The 12,117-nt window shown below is 39.1% G+C and overlaps 1 protein-coding gene across 4 annotated transcripts in view; it reads left to right on the top strand.

The window, feature by feature from the left end:
- Positions 1-11,560, top strand: part of ANKRD12 (ankyrin repeat domain 12) — a 115,577-nt gene extending 104,017 nt beyond the window's left edge. For 3 of the 4 annotated variants that reach the window (XM_047793716.1, XM_047793715.1, XM_047793713.1), the window contains 4 exons: positions 2,980-3,078; positions 6,647-6,790; positions 8,584-8,679; positions 9,689-11,560. In XM_047793716.1, the coding sequence (XP_047649672.1) occupies positions 2,980-3,078; positions 6,647-6,790; positions 8,584-8,679; positions 9,689-9,874 (525 nt within the window). In that variant the 3' untranslated portion in view covers positions 9,875-11,560. Of the gene's footprint in view, positions 1-2,979; positions 3,079-4,083; positions 6,008-6,646; positions 6,791-8,583; positions 8,680-9,688 lie in introns of those variants that run through there. The other variant, XM_047793717.1, reaches the window with a different exon arrangement.
- Positions 11,561-12,117: the final 557 nt, after the last annotated feature.

Raw genomic sequence — 12,117 nt, 5'->3', positions numbered from 1 at the left:
CAGAGTCTCCTTACATGTTGATTCTTATGTTGCCTGTTTTTTCTCATAATTTAGCGAGAATGCTGCCATTGTTCTAGAGGAAATAAAGAGAAGAAAAATAAAACTTGAGGTCAAGTCCCCAAAAATCAAATGAACATGGGGAGGAGAAAAAGAAAAAGACTTGTCACAGGCTGGTATCTGCCAATACAGAGAAACCCTGCAGAGGGACCCTGGAGTGAGTGATGAAACTAGAGCTCATCCCTGAGAAGCTGTCAAGAGGCTTCTCTTCCAGAGACTCCTGGGCCCACAGGTGCTAGAAAAGACAGAAATCTCCAAGCATGATTTACTCAAAGGTAGATGAGGAAAACAGCAAAAGGAAGCTTCCTCAGAAAGTCTCCATTTACTCTGGTGGCTGTACCATTTCTCTGTAGGTGGGCAAGTGTTGACAGTTCTTACATTTATATATTCTGCCCAAACCTCTCTCCTCAGCCTCTTTGCTAACTGGATAGCTCTACAGATTCAACCTTTCAGCACTGAGCTTGCCCCAGACCTGCTTCTTTTTCTCTGCTCATGTCCCTTGCTGTGGTCTCCATCATCAGCCGTCCAGTCCTCAGCTAAAGGTGCCACGTGTCCTTGGCTGTGCCCTCTTTTTATCCTGAATCGGTCATCCCCCTTTTAGACCCCCTTCCCTTTCACTCCCTCCTGAATCTCAGTGTAGCAGTGATCTGCTTATTTAACTCCTTGCCCTCAGTCATGTCCCACTAATATCAGTCTTCCAGGTAGAGCAGTGAGCTGAAGACCTCTCAGTCATTCCCCATCACATACAGGATTTACCCTGATGTGTTACACATACTGTTTGTTCCACAGTATGTTAATTAAATACCTTCTTTGGGGGGAAGAAAGGGTATCTTTCATGGTCTGGTAAGTTTGGGCAACACCATTTGTCTAAAAATAAATAGATTTCTTTACTGTAGGACTTCTGGGAACTATTACAATTCAATGTGTTAATTATAAGATACCTAAATAAGAACATATATACACAGTCTTTCCCAAATGTACTTATTCTTGGAACCATTTCCCGTGAATCATCTCTGTTGGCCCAGTGTTCTGTGGGTCATGCTTTAAGAAGGTTTATAGAACAGACTACAGCTTTTATTCCTTTGCCCTGCTCTCTTCATCCTGCCCTCAGCTTGGGTTCCAGGAACTCAGGACTGCCTGGAATCACCTCTGCACACCATACTGTCTCTCTTGTTTCCCTTTCTTTTTCCCACAGTTCATTTCTCTTTAGTCTGGCTCTTCCCTTAGACAACGCAGGCATTAACCTCTCAAAGAAGCTTTCTCTGACACCTTGGCCCCGGAGGAGTAGACACTGCCCTCTGTGCCTCTTGAGATGCCTTAAGACCTGCAGAACTGAAATGACAGCACCAGACTCTACTCTTACATCTTCCTGTTAAATTTAAAGAAGTTTACATGGGGGTTCCCGTTGTGGCTCAGCAGTTAACGAACCCAACTAGTGTCCATGAAGATGCGGGTTCATTCCCTGGCCTTGCTCAGTAGATTGAGGATCTGACATGACAATGAGCTGTGGTGTGGGTCGCAGACACAGCGCGGATCCAGCATTGCTGTGGCATAAGCTGGCAGCTACATCTCCAGTTGAACCCCTAGCCTGGGAGCTTCCATATAACATGGATACGGCCCTAAAAAGATGACCAAAAAAAAAAATTTTTTTTAAAGAAGTTCACAGACGCAGAAGTCAAGTAAATGTATTGTTGCAATTAAGAGACCTGAAAAATCATTAGCCCCAATAGGTTATTTGTATTGTGGAATTTTCTGCATTGATTCCACTGGTTGAGTCCCTGTGATGTTATTTAACATGTTTTTCAGTTCCGCATAATTCCTATAAACTGTTGACTATAAATAGAGTCTTGATTTTTGTCAAGATGTTTCATATATGCTACTGTGTAATTCCTATAGCACCACGTCAGGATGTGTACAGTACCTGCTTGCTCCCCCTTTAGCAGAGCCCACAAAGTTCATGATAAAGCACACTGTGGTATCTTACTTCACTCTGATATGCTCACAGTAATTAAAAGCTACAAGGGAGGCAGAGGTGGATATAGATATTCCGGGGTAGAGGGAGAATATTCAGGGATCACAGACAATTACTTGGCTCTCTTTATATTTATATTAATACTTGAGTGTGTGCACAGGCTGAGCCTGATTTCTTATCTTCCAGCATCTACCAGAAAACACAGGTCACTGTAATGATCAGATTAGAGATGAACTAATAGCAGGCTTTTGGGAGTGTGGATAGAGTGAGTTGTCACATATAATAAACTGGAAAACCACAAATCTGTACCAAGATGGTTTGACCTATTTTTATAAGAGTGAATTCAGCAGTTTATGTTTGAGTTTTATCATGTCCACAGAGACTTTGCTCCCTGTACACTCAGACTGCCGTAACCTTGAGGGCTGTGGGCCTGTGCTGGGTGTGTTTTATTACTCCTTCATCTGTGAACTGTCACTCCCCGACGCTCTGAAACATGGTCTCTCTGCTAAATCACTCCCTGAGACCTTATTGGCTTTTTGAAATTTGCTGTGGCCATAGGATTAAAAAATATCTATGTTTGGGGAATTCCCTCTGTGGTGCAGTGGGTTAAGGATTTAGCATTGCAGCAGCTGTGGTGTAGGTTGCAGATGGAGCTCAGATTCAATCCCTGGTCTGGGAATTTCCATATGTCTCAGGTGCAGCCAAAAAAGGGAAGAAAAACCCTACATTTTCTAGAATGCCCTGCTATGTTTTGGATAGTTGAAATTGAGAAGTAACAACTAGTTGTGTAGCTGCTATATATTATGTAATTATTAAAATCATGTAATTGCTACTATATTATTTAATTATGTTTTCATTAAGTTGTGTGCTAAAAAGGTTTAATTTTACAGGAATAGCCGATTATTGTAAGTAAAAATCTAATATTTTTAACTATGTTTTTTAAAAATTAGATTACACCACCACCTTCACTCTCAGATCCACTTAAAGAGCTTTTTCGACAGCAGGAAGTTGTAAGGATGAAACTACGTTTGCAACACAGTATTGAAAGGGTAAGAAGTGTCTAAGTTTACATTTTTATGTCAAAAATGTTTTAACAATTATAATGACCTTTGGGGGGGTTTTAAAGTGACTTTTCCTTATGTGGAACCATTTTAGGAAATGGTTTGATTTTATCTTGTGCTTATGCAATAAGATGGAGAATTTTCAAGCTTGTTTTGGGGTATCTGCTCCCATGTTACAATTAATGTTGAGTATGTATTTGATATACAAAAATCTCCAATAATTTCTCGTTCAGTTCATTTGCTGAATTTACAGAACTAGAGCAGTGAATTCCTATTTGGATATTTGGATTTCGAAACATTGGAATTATTGCTTGGTTCCAGCTACCGTAGTGCGGGATTTTACAAAGCCTGTGCTTACTGGTCCTATTAGGTCTGCCCTAGCATTCCAGTTTATTGGTGGTTAGTTTTGGCATGGAATGACAGGGGTAAAAACCTATCTAATTATTTATAGAAGTCATAAAAGCAACTTGGATTGACAAAAGTAATAACACCTTATCTCTTGGGAGGGTCAGGGACTTTCTGAAAAAAAGAAACCTTGTATGTAGTTTCTTCATAGGCGATTCCTTTCCTAGGGTATAGGTTCTTAACCTTTTTTGTGCCATGGATTCCTATAACAATCTGATAAATACAAAAACCTTTACCAAAAAAAAGGCTTTTCTCAATAATGTTTTTGAATAAGTAAAATCGTAGCATAATAATGAGGAAAACAAATTTAAAAACCACTGAAACAGAACTTAAAACACTGCATGACCCATGTCAATGTACAACTTGTTTGCAGTAAGAAATTAGGTCATATAACACACATCAGTAGCTGTTTCAGCCACCAGGAATGTTGTGAATTTACCTGTGTATTCATCTGTGCATCTAACCATGTTACAAAAGCCATGATGCCTTTCAGGCAATTAAGACTTCTCATTTGAACTATGCAGTTTGCAAAACTTTAATAGCAAAAATGACTTATATCTGTCCCCATATAACCAACAAACAATTTAGAATTCGAGACTACAAGAAAGTAACTTAGAAGTCTGACCAGTGTGGGAACAAACAACTGCCATTTGGATCTGCAGTGGGAAGAACGGCTTCTTGATAGTTGGCCAGCGGTGTTGCACGGGTGTCTCTACACAGAAAAGTTGCAGTCACGTGTCATACATCAGCAGATCTAATAACTGTTGGACTTTCAAAGAAGAAATTATATAAAAATTGGGCAATAGTGCAACAACTATAATAGGAGTTGAAAATATTTGTGATTTTCTTGAATGACGAAGTTGCAGATACTACTGTGTACTTGGATACAATGTGGCCAGCATTCTCCTACAGGGGAAGGATAAATTTCTTGTCCGTTGAGGGCAAAATAGAGAACATGGTTGGGAGAGAACCAGCTACATTTCTCGTGTTCTCCCAGCCCAGCTTTCCAAACAGAAATAACAGATTCTGCAGCTGGTTCCTGGGAATGCTGGTCTGCTAAATGCAGAATATTGCCTGGGTCATTTCATAACCTGATGATAGACTGACTCTGTATATTACATAATTAGAAGTTTTGGATCCCACTTAACCCACTAAGGCAGGAGTGTACCATGATTGTCTTACAAGTACAGTTGACGCCTGAACGACACGTGGGTTAGGGGTGCTAACCCCTCACCCAGTTGAAAATTGACTTATAACTTTACAGTCGCCCCTCTCTATCTGCAGTTCCACCTCCATGGATTTGACCAGCTGTGGATCCTGTAGTGCTGTCATAGGTGTTTATAAATATTCATTATAAAAGTGAAGCTGCCACCACAGTGGCATACCACTTCAGAATAGTTAGGCTGGATATAATAAAAAAGACAGATAATAGCAAATGGTGGCAAGACTGAAAAAACTGAACTCCTATATACATTGCAGGTGAGATATAAAATGATACAACTGCTACTAAAAACATTTTGGCACTTCCTCAATAACGTAAACGTAAAACTACCATTATGCCCTAGCACTTTCACTCCTAGTTATTTTATTTACCCAAGAGAAATAAAAATACACATTCAAATAAAAATTGAGCACGAATGTTCATAGCAGCCTTATTCACAATAGCCCAAAAGAAGACAGCCCAAAAACCATCAGCTGATGAATGGATAAAAAAAAATGCATAGAAAGAAATAAGATACTGATACATGCTCCAACACAGATAAACTCCGAAACATGTGACATGAAAGGAGCCAGTCACAAAAGACCACATGTTATATGAAATATTCATGAAAGGTAAATCCGTAAGAACAGAAGAGTAGAGACAGCAGTTGTCAGGTAGAAGAGGAGTATCAAGTGACTATTGATGGGTGTGGGGTTTCTTTGTGGAGTGATGAAAATGTTCTGGAATTAGTGGTAATGGTTGAACATATTGGTGAACATGTAGACCCTCCATAGCTGCAGGTCCACATCCATGGATTCAACTAACCATGGATCAAAAATACTAGAAAAAAAAAATTCCAGAAAGTTCCAAAAAGCAAACCTTGAGTTTGCCACACACCAAAAACTATTTACATAGTATTTAGGTTGTATCAGGTATTGTAAGTAATCTAGAGACAATTTAAAGAATACAGGAGGGTGTGCATAGGCCATTTGCCAGTTAAACCATTTTATAAAAGGGACTTGAGCAGCCATGGATTTTGGTATCTGGAGGGGTCCTGCAACCAGTCCCCTGCAGATATCAAGGGACAGCTCTATGCTAAAAGCCGTCATTGTGCACTTTAAAAAAATAGTTTTTAGGAGTTCCCAGTGGGATTGGTGGCATCTTGGGAGGGAGTACTAGGGCACAGGTTCAATACCCTGCCCAACACAGTGTGTTGAAGATCTGGTATTGCCACAGCTGTGACTTAGATTGAAACCATGGCTTGGATCTGATCCCTGGCCTGGGAATTCCATATGTTGGGGGTCGGCCAAAAAAGAGAAAAAAAAAAAAATTTATTTATTTATTTATTTATTTATTTTAATTTTTTTTTTTTTTTTTTTTTTTTTTTTTTGCTTTTTAGCGCCGCATCAGCGGCATGTGGAGGTTCCCAGGCTAGGGGTCCAATCGGAGCTACAGCTGTTGGCCTACACCACAGCCACAGCAATGCCAGATCTGAGTCGTGTCTACAACCTCCACCACAGCTCACAGCAACACTGGATCCTTTAACCCACTGAGTGAGGCCAGGGATCAAACCCGCAACCTCATGGTTCCTAGTTGGATTCGTTTCCACTGCGCCACAACAAGAACTCCAAAAAATATTTTTTAAAAAGAGACTACCAACTTTGAAAAGGAAATTTACTTCTGTTTTTACAACACTCGGAATTCTCAAATTTCTCAGGCTTACTGTGAAGGAAAAACTTCTGGCCCACACTGTGGGGTTAAGGATACAGTGTAACTGCAACTCAGATCTGATCCCTGGCCCAGGAGCTTCCATATGCTGCTTGGCAGCCAGAAAAGGGGGGAAAAAAAACAAAAAAGCTGCTCTGAGATTCACATTCTTTAGCACTTGAAGTGATTTGATTTATTTGAAAAACAAATGGTTGAAGAGTTGCTCATTCTGTGTTCGCCCAGGAGAAGCTCATAGTGTCCAACGAGCAGGAGGTCCTGCGGGTGCACTACAGGGCTGCCAGGACGCTGGCCAACCAGACACTGCCCTTCAGTGCATGCACTGTCCTCCTGGACGCCGAGGTATACAGCGTGCCTCTGGACGCTCAGGTAAGGGGCCTGCCACTGCGGTCTTGGGGCCTTTCACACAGCGTGCCTACTTTGTAACCTGTTCCTCAGGAGAAATTTGAAAGCAGTCAGTAAAGCTCAAAGGAGAAAACGACTCTTTCAGACTAAAGTACTTGCAAGTCACCTGGTCCTCTATTTTCTAAAATCTTCTAAATATTAGGTTTGTGCCATAAAAACAGATAATTATGAAACTTAAGCATGTGCTTAGGATAGTGTCATTTTAAACATAACTTGTAGCTTGTTTCTGAAGCAGGTGTTTATACCTTGACTCTGACCTTCACACAACTGGAAGCTACAGGCAGTAAGAGGGGACAGCAGGCAGAACCTCGGTGCAGTGTTGAAATAGGCCAGGCTTTGAATCCTGGGTGTTACTGGGATAAATTAACATGCTTGCGAACAAAATGAACAAAATGTATCTATTTCTTGAAAAAGTTTACTGTCACCTATAAATTAAATGAATTCAGAACCAGACATCAGTTGTCAGAATTTTTTTTGTGCTTCATAAACCAGAATAAAATTTATTGGTCATAAGAGAGAATATAAAAGTGTGAATACAGACAATGAAGGATTATCACCAAAAAAGTCTAGGAAATGCTGTTTCAAATCAGACAAACTATAGAAACACAAGGGCATAAGGTATATTACAAAGAAAGTTCTCTCTGGATTTTTTTTTCATCTGTTTAAAAAAAAAAAAAAGAAGGCCCTAATGCGTTATAATTTCCAAAAATAAGTGAATTTTCCCACACTTAAGAGAGCTGCCGAAGAGCAGGATGGAGCAGATCCCAAGTGGCAGAAGACAGAAAATGGGGCATCAGTGTGAGCCCCCTGCCAGTGAGCTGGGGTGGGAGGCCCCTCAGAGTCTGGAAGTGGGGATGGTTACAGCCCGAGCACAGGCACTCTTCACCAGGCTCCCTGCTCTGGGCCCTGCACCGAAGCAGCCACCATCTCGCTCCCCAGCTTTCTCATGTCGCTCCTCCAGTCACTGCTCCCTCCATTCTCACTGCCATCTTCCACCTCCTGACCTCCTCCATCTGAGCTTCCCAGCTGGTCCCCAGTTGCCTGCTCCCTCTCCCTCTCCTTTCCTCCAGCCCATCCCACTCTCCTCTGGTAGCCTCTCCTTTTTAACCCCTGCATCCCTGTCTCGCATCCTGCCCATCCCTACCCTGCCTGACCCCTGGGTCTCCCTCAGATCCCCTTCTCTCAGACAGCACCAGGCCAGGTTTGCCAAGCCCCACAGCTGCCCTGCTCCTCTCCCCTTTTTGTATAACTTAATAAAGAAATGGTCACGCTTCTGTTTAAAAAAAAAAAAAAAAAAAAGAATAGGTATAGAATTTCTTTATGAGCATTCCAAAGTATTGGTCCTGAAAGAAATGTCAGACACAAAAGCCTGTCTCCTTCCTTAACATTTTTTTCTCCCTACATGTGGTAAGCTGTAACATTAAAATTCATTTCATAATCAATTATACTTTAATAAGAATGTCACAGGCATAATTCTTTATATGACAGGCCTTTTTTGAGACATTTTTGACTCACAGAGGGGTAGGATCTATTTAATAACTAAACTCAGCATTCCTAATAATTCTCATAACTAATCCGTCTACTCGGTATGAAATACCCTATCAAAATTTTGAAACATTTGCATTATATTTTATCCTTCTTTGAAACATTTACATCATTCCTTTAAAAGTAGAATGTACCATAAAAAGATAAAATGGAATATAGACTTTAAAGGGCGTTATTTTATAATATTCAACTACTTTAATGTTCTCTTTCAGTCTGATGACAGTAAAACTTCCGTGAGGGATCGCTTTAATGCAAGACAGTTCATGTCTTGGTTACAAGATGTGGATGATAAATTTGACAAATTAAAGGTATGTATGTTTAGAAGTTCACTTTAAGTGGATGTTGCACCTTTATAAACAGAAACTGCAGCTTTGCTAGAGAGGAGTGGTCAGGAAAGGAAATGCTGGTGAATCTTTGAAAGATAGACACCCATTTTTCAGGTCCAGTTTACTGTAAAAGGTGCAGCTACCATTGGAAAAAGCAGTTTCTAATGGGGTCTTCATGCTTATTATCCATTGTGCAGTCTGGTTATAGTTTCAACACATAAAAGAATAGAATGAGGAGTTCCCATTGTGGTGCAGCAGAAACAAATCCAACTAGGAACCATGAGGTTTCGGGTTCTATCCCTGACCTTGATCAGTGGGTTAAGGATCTGGCATTGCTGTGAGCTGTGGCATAGGCCAGTGGCTGTAGCTCCAATTATACCCCTGGCCTGGAAACCTCCATGTGCCGTGAGTGGGGCCCCAAAACCAAAAAAAAAAAAAAAAAAAATCATTTCTGGGAGTTCCCATTGTGGCTCATTGGGTTATGAACCCAACTGATATCCATGAGGATGTGGGTTCGATCCTGGCCTTGCTCAGTGGGTTAAGGATCTGGCGCTGCCGTGAGCTGTGATGTAGGTCACAGTCATAGCTTGGATCCAGTGTGGCTGTGGCATAGGCCGGCAGCTGCAGCTCCAATTTGACCCCTAGCCTGGGAACTTCCGTATGCCACAGGTGTGGCCCTAAAAAGAAAAAAGGAAAAAAAAATCACTTCTCCTTAGATTTTCATGATTCTTCTGATAATTTGAAATGTTATTGCTCGAACAAACAGTTTCAAGTTTCAAATTAAAGTCTCTTAGATGACTGGGAAGTTGCAGACCCATGGGAAGTTGCAGACCCAGAGGTATTTGGCATATGGATAAAACAGGGTGAAACAGAAATGGACTGTAATCCAGAAATTTGATACACCCCTAGCCCTGAAGAGATTAATGAGATTAATTCTTACACAAAGCAAATTAATAGAATAACCACTTAATTCTTCTCTTCTTTTAAATAGACCTGTCTTTTAATGAGGCAGCAACATGAAGCTGCAGCTTTAAATGCCGTCCAGAGGTTAGAGTGGCAGCTCAAACTCCAGGAACTTGATCCTGCCACCTACAAATCTATCAGCATCTATGAAATTCAGGAATTCTATGTTCCCCTTGTTGATGTTAACGATGACTTTGAATTGACTCCTATATAGCAGCCGTTACTTCCTGGTGGGTTGTCTTAAAGGAATGAGTCTCAAGAGCGTTGTACTGTGGAAAACTGCCTTTTGACAAAAATACGATGTCATGCCTTCACAGCTGTTAGTAAAGTTCAGCTAAAGTTGGTTACGTAGTAAACACTGTCATTTTATTAAAAATGGAACTTGGATCTTAGATCCAAACAGTTCTAAATAAAAACTATTATTTATATAGGTGAAAGGTAATTGTTGCGTTAGAGCTTGTTGGCAGACTGTGATAGATATTTAAAAAGTTGAGAATCTGCTGATGGCGCTGGAAGTTGTTAGCAGTCTAAGTACAAGATAACCACTAGTGTTCAAATTGCATTCAAGCTTTATTAAAATATATCAGTAAACTAAAAGGTTCAGTTCCTACCAAATAGTTTCTAATGTGGAAGAAAAACTTGGCACAAAATTTCTTCAGTTTATTTTATCTGTAAGTTAATTGTACAGCTTTCCTTTTGAAAGTTTTAATATTGTCTTCCTTTTTAATAACTTATTTTATACATATTGTGCAGATGTAAATCTTGTAATTAATGGTCAAAAATGTATACAAAGGGATTGGTAGTCAAAACATATACAAAGAAATAATTGTAAAACTGTTTTGTCTGATACTTTATTGGACCAAAGTTGTAGTTTGTATGGAGTGTAGTGATTGTGTGTTCAGATAGCAGAACTTTTAAAATAAGGCATGCGTGTTTGAGTTAGCTTGTGTCCATCACCATAACCGTGAAGATTGTGACGTCGCTGCACTGCATGCTCCTAGAGTTCAGCCCTCCATGGTGATGCCTGGAGCTAGTGTAAGGAGTTTCACACCAGTCTCCCAGGAAGTACCTGTGACTTACTGTGTTGAACTTTTATTTAGAATTAGTCATGCAAAGACAACAGCTCTTTCTTCATCTCACAATGGAGCCTATTCTTCTCTCCTCCCCAAAAATGCCTTTGAATGAAAATTCCAAAATTGTAAATGTCTATTTTAATACTCAAGTATGAAAGAATCTGTGAATATATGTAAATATGTTTAATAAATTTTGTTGGTCATGTTAAATCATTGTAAAACTTTTTTACATTGCTTAAATAAAATGTTTTAAGCTTAATAACCTTTGCACTTTTAAAATAAAAACGGAGTACTCAAAAAGATATTTGGTAGTCAAAATAAGTTAAAAAATAGGCATATTCTGATTGATCTCTGCAATGTTTATGAAAAATTAATATGTTGTATTTTTTCCTTGTATCAAGATACAAAACATAATTTGCAGAATTTTATAATTAAAATAATATTTGGTATGCTGTTTTTAATAAAATAATTAGCAATATGCTTAGAAAAAGTCCAGTTTCTCCTATAAATTAAATATTTAGGAATGTTTCAGATCTGAAACCTGCTGCTAAACTTACATGTTTTTGAAAAGAAAATTAGGTTATATGTAAAATTGATCATAAGTATATGAGATAAAATTTACAGAACTTTCCACAATACTTTCTTGAATTATAAAATAGTATTGGATGTTTTTTATACTGGTAGAAAAAAGCAAAAAGAATATATGAGGAATAAAGTGATTTAAATTCACCTTGCAAGTTGGAAATCCCAGCTAATGGGAAGGAATGTAAAATCGAAGTTTTTGAGTGCAAAGGTATATATTAAGCTTCAGGATTTTTGAATTTTTACATCAGTTTATATTTTAATTCATTCTGTACCTGGCATGCGCAATAAAGCAGCACGTGTGAAAAAATACACAGTGCAAGGACTTTATTATAAAGATTGGATGTAGTAGTCGTTAGAAATTTAGATGAAAGATTTTGGCCCTCTTTATTGGATAAATGGGGCCAAGAAAGGCAGGGTAGATTTTGAAGCACTGGTTTTGTTGAAGTTAAGTTTATTAAGGCTGGGAACATGAAAAGCTAATTTATAAAAGCAATACTTTTTAATATGAAAATGCAAATTTTGTTTATACTTTTGCCTAAAAATAAGAAACCAGATTATTGAGCATTAAAGTCATAGGAAACATGAGAGGGATAAGTTTATACAGCATTTTGTTCTGATGGTTCAACCAGAGAAAGGAGGCAAAAAGAAAAAAAAAAATCACTGTTTGGCCAAACAGAACAAGCTGCAGAAGAGAAAAAGTAAGCAAACAGAAGTCTGGCGTGTTTTAGTCACACTAGCTTTTTAGTACTAACCATAGTTCTCACCCTCTTCAATGGTACCTCAAGTTGCTGGAGCCTAT

The sequence above is a fragment of the Phacochoerus africanus genome, chromosome 8 (assembly GCF_016906955.1).
Source record: "Phacochoerus africanus isolate WHEZ1 chromosome 8, ROS_Pafr_v1, whole genome shotgun sequence".
Taxonomy (NCBI): Eukaryota; Metazoa; Chordata; class Mammalia; order Artiodactyla; family Suidae; genus Phacochoerus; species Phacochoerus africanus.
Note: the sequence above shows the minus strand (reverse complement) of the source record. Positions and strands in the feature narration are given on the sequence as shown.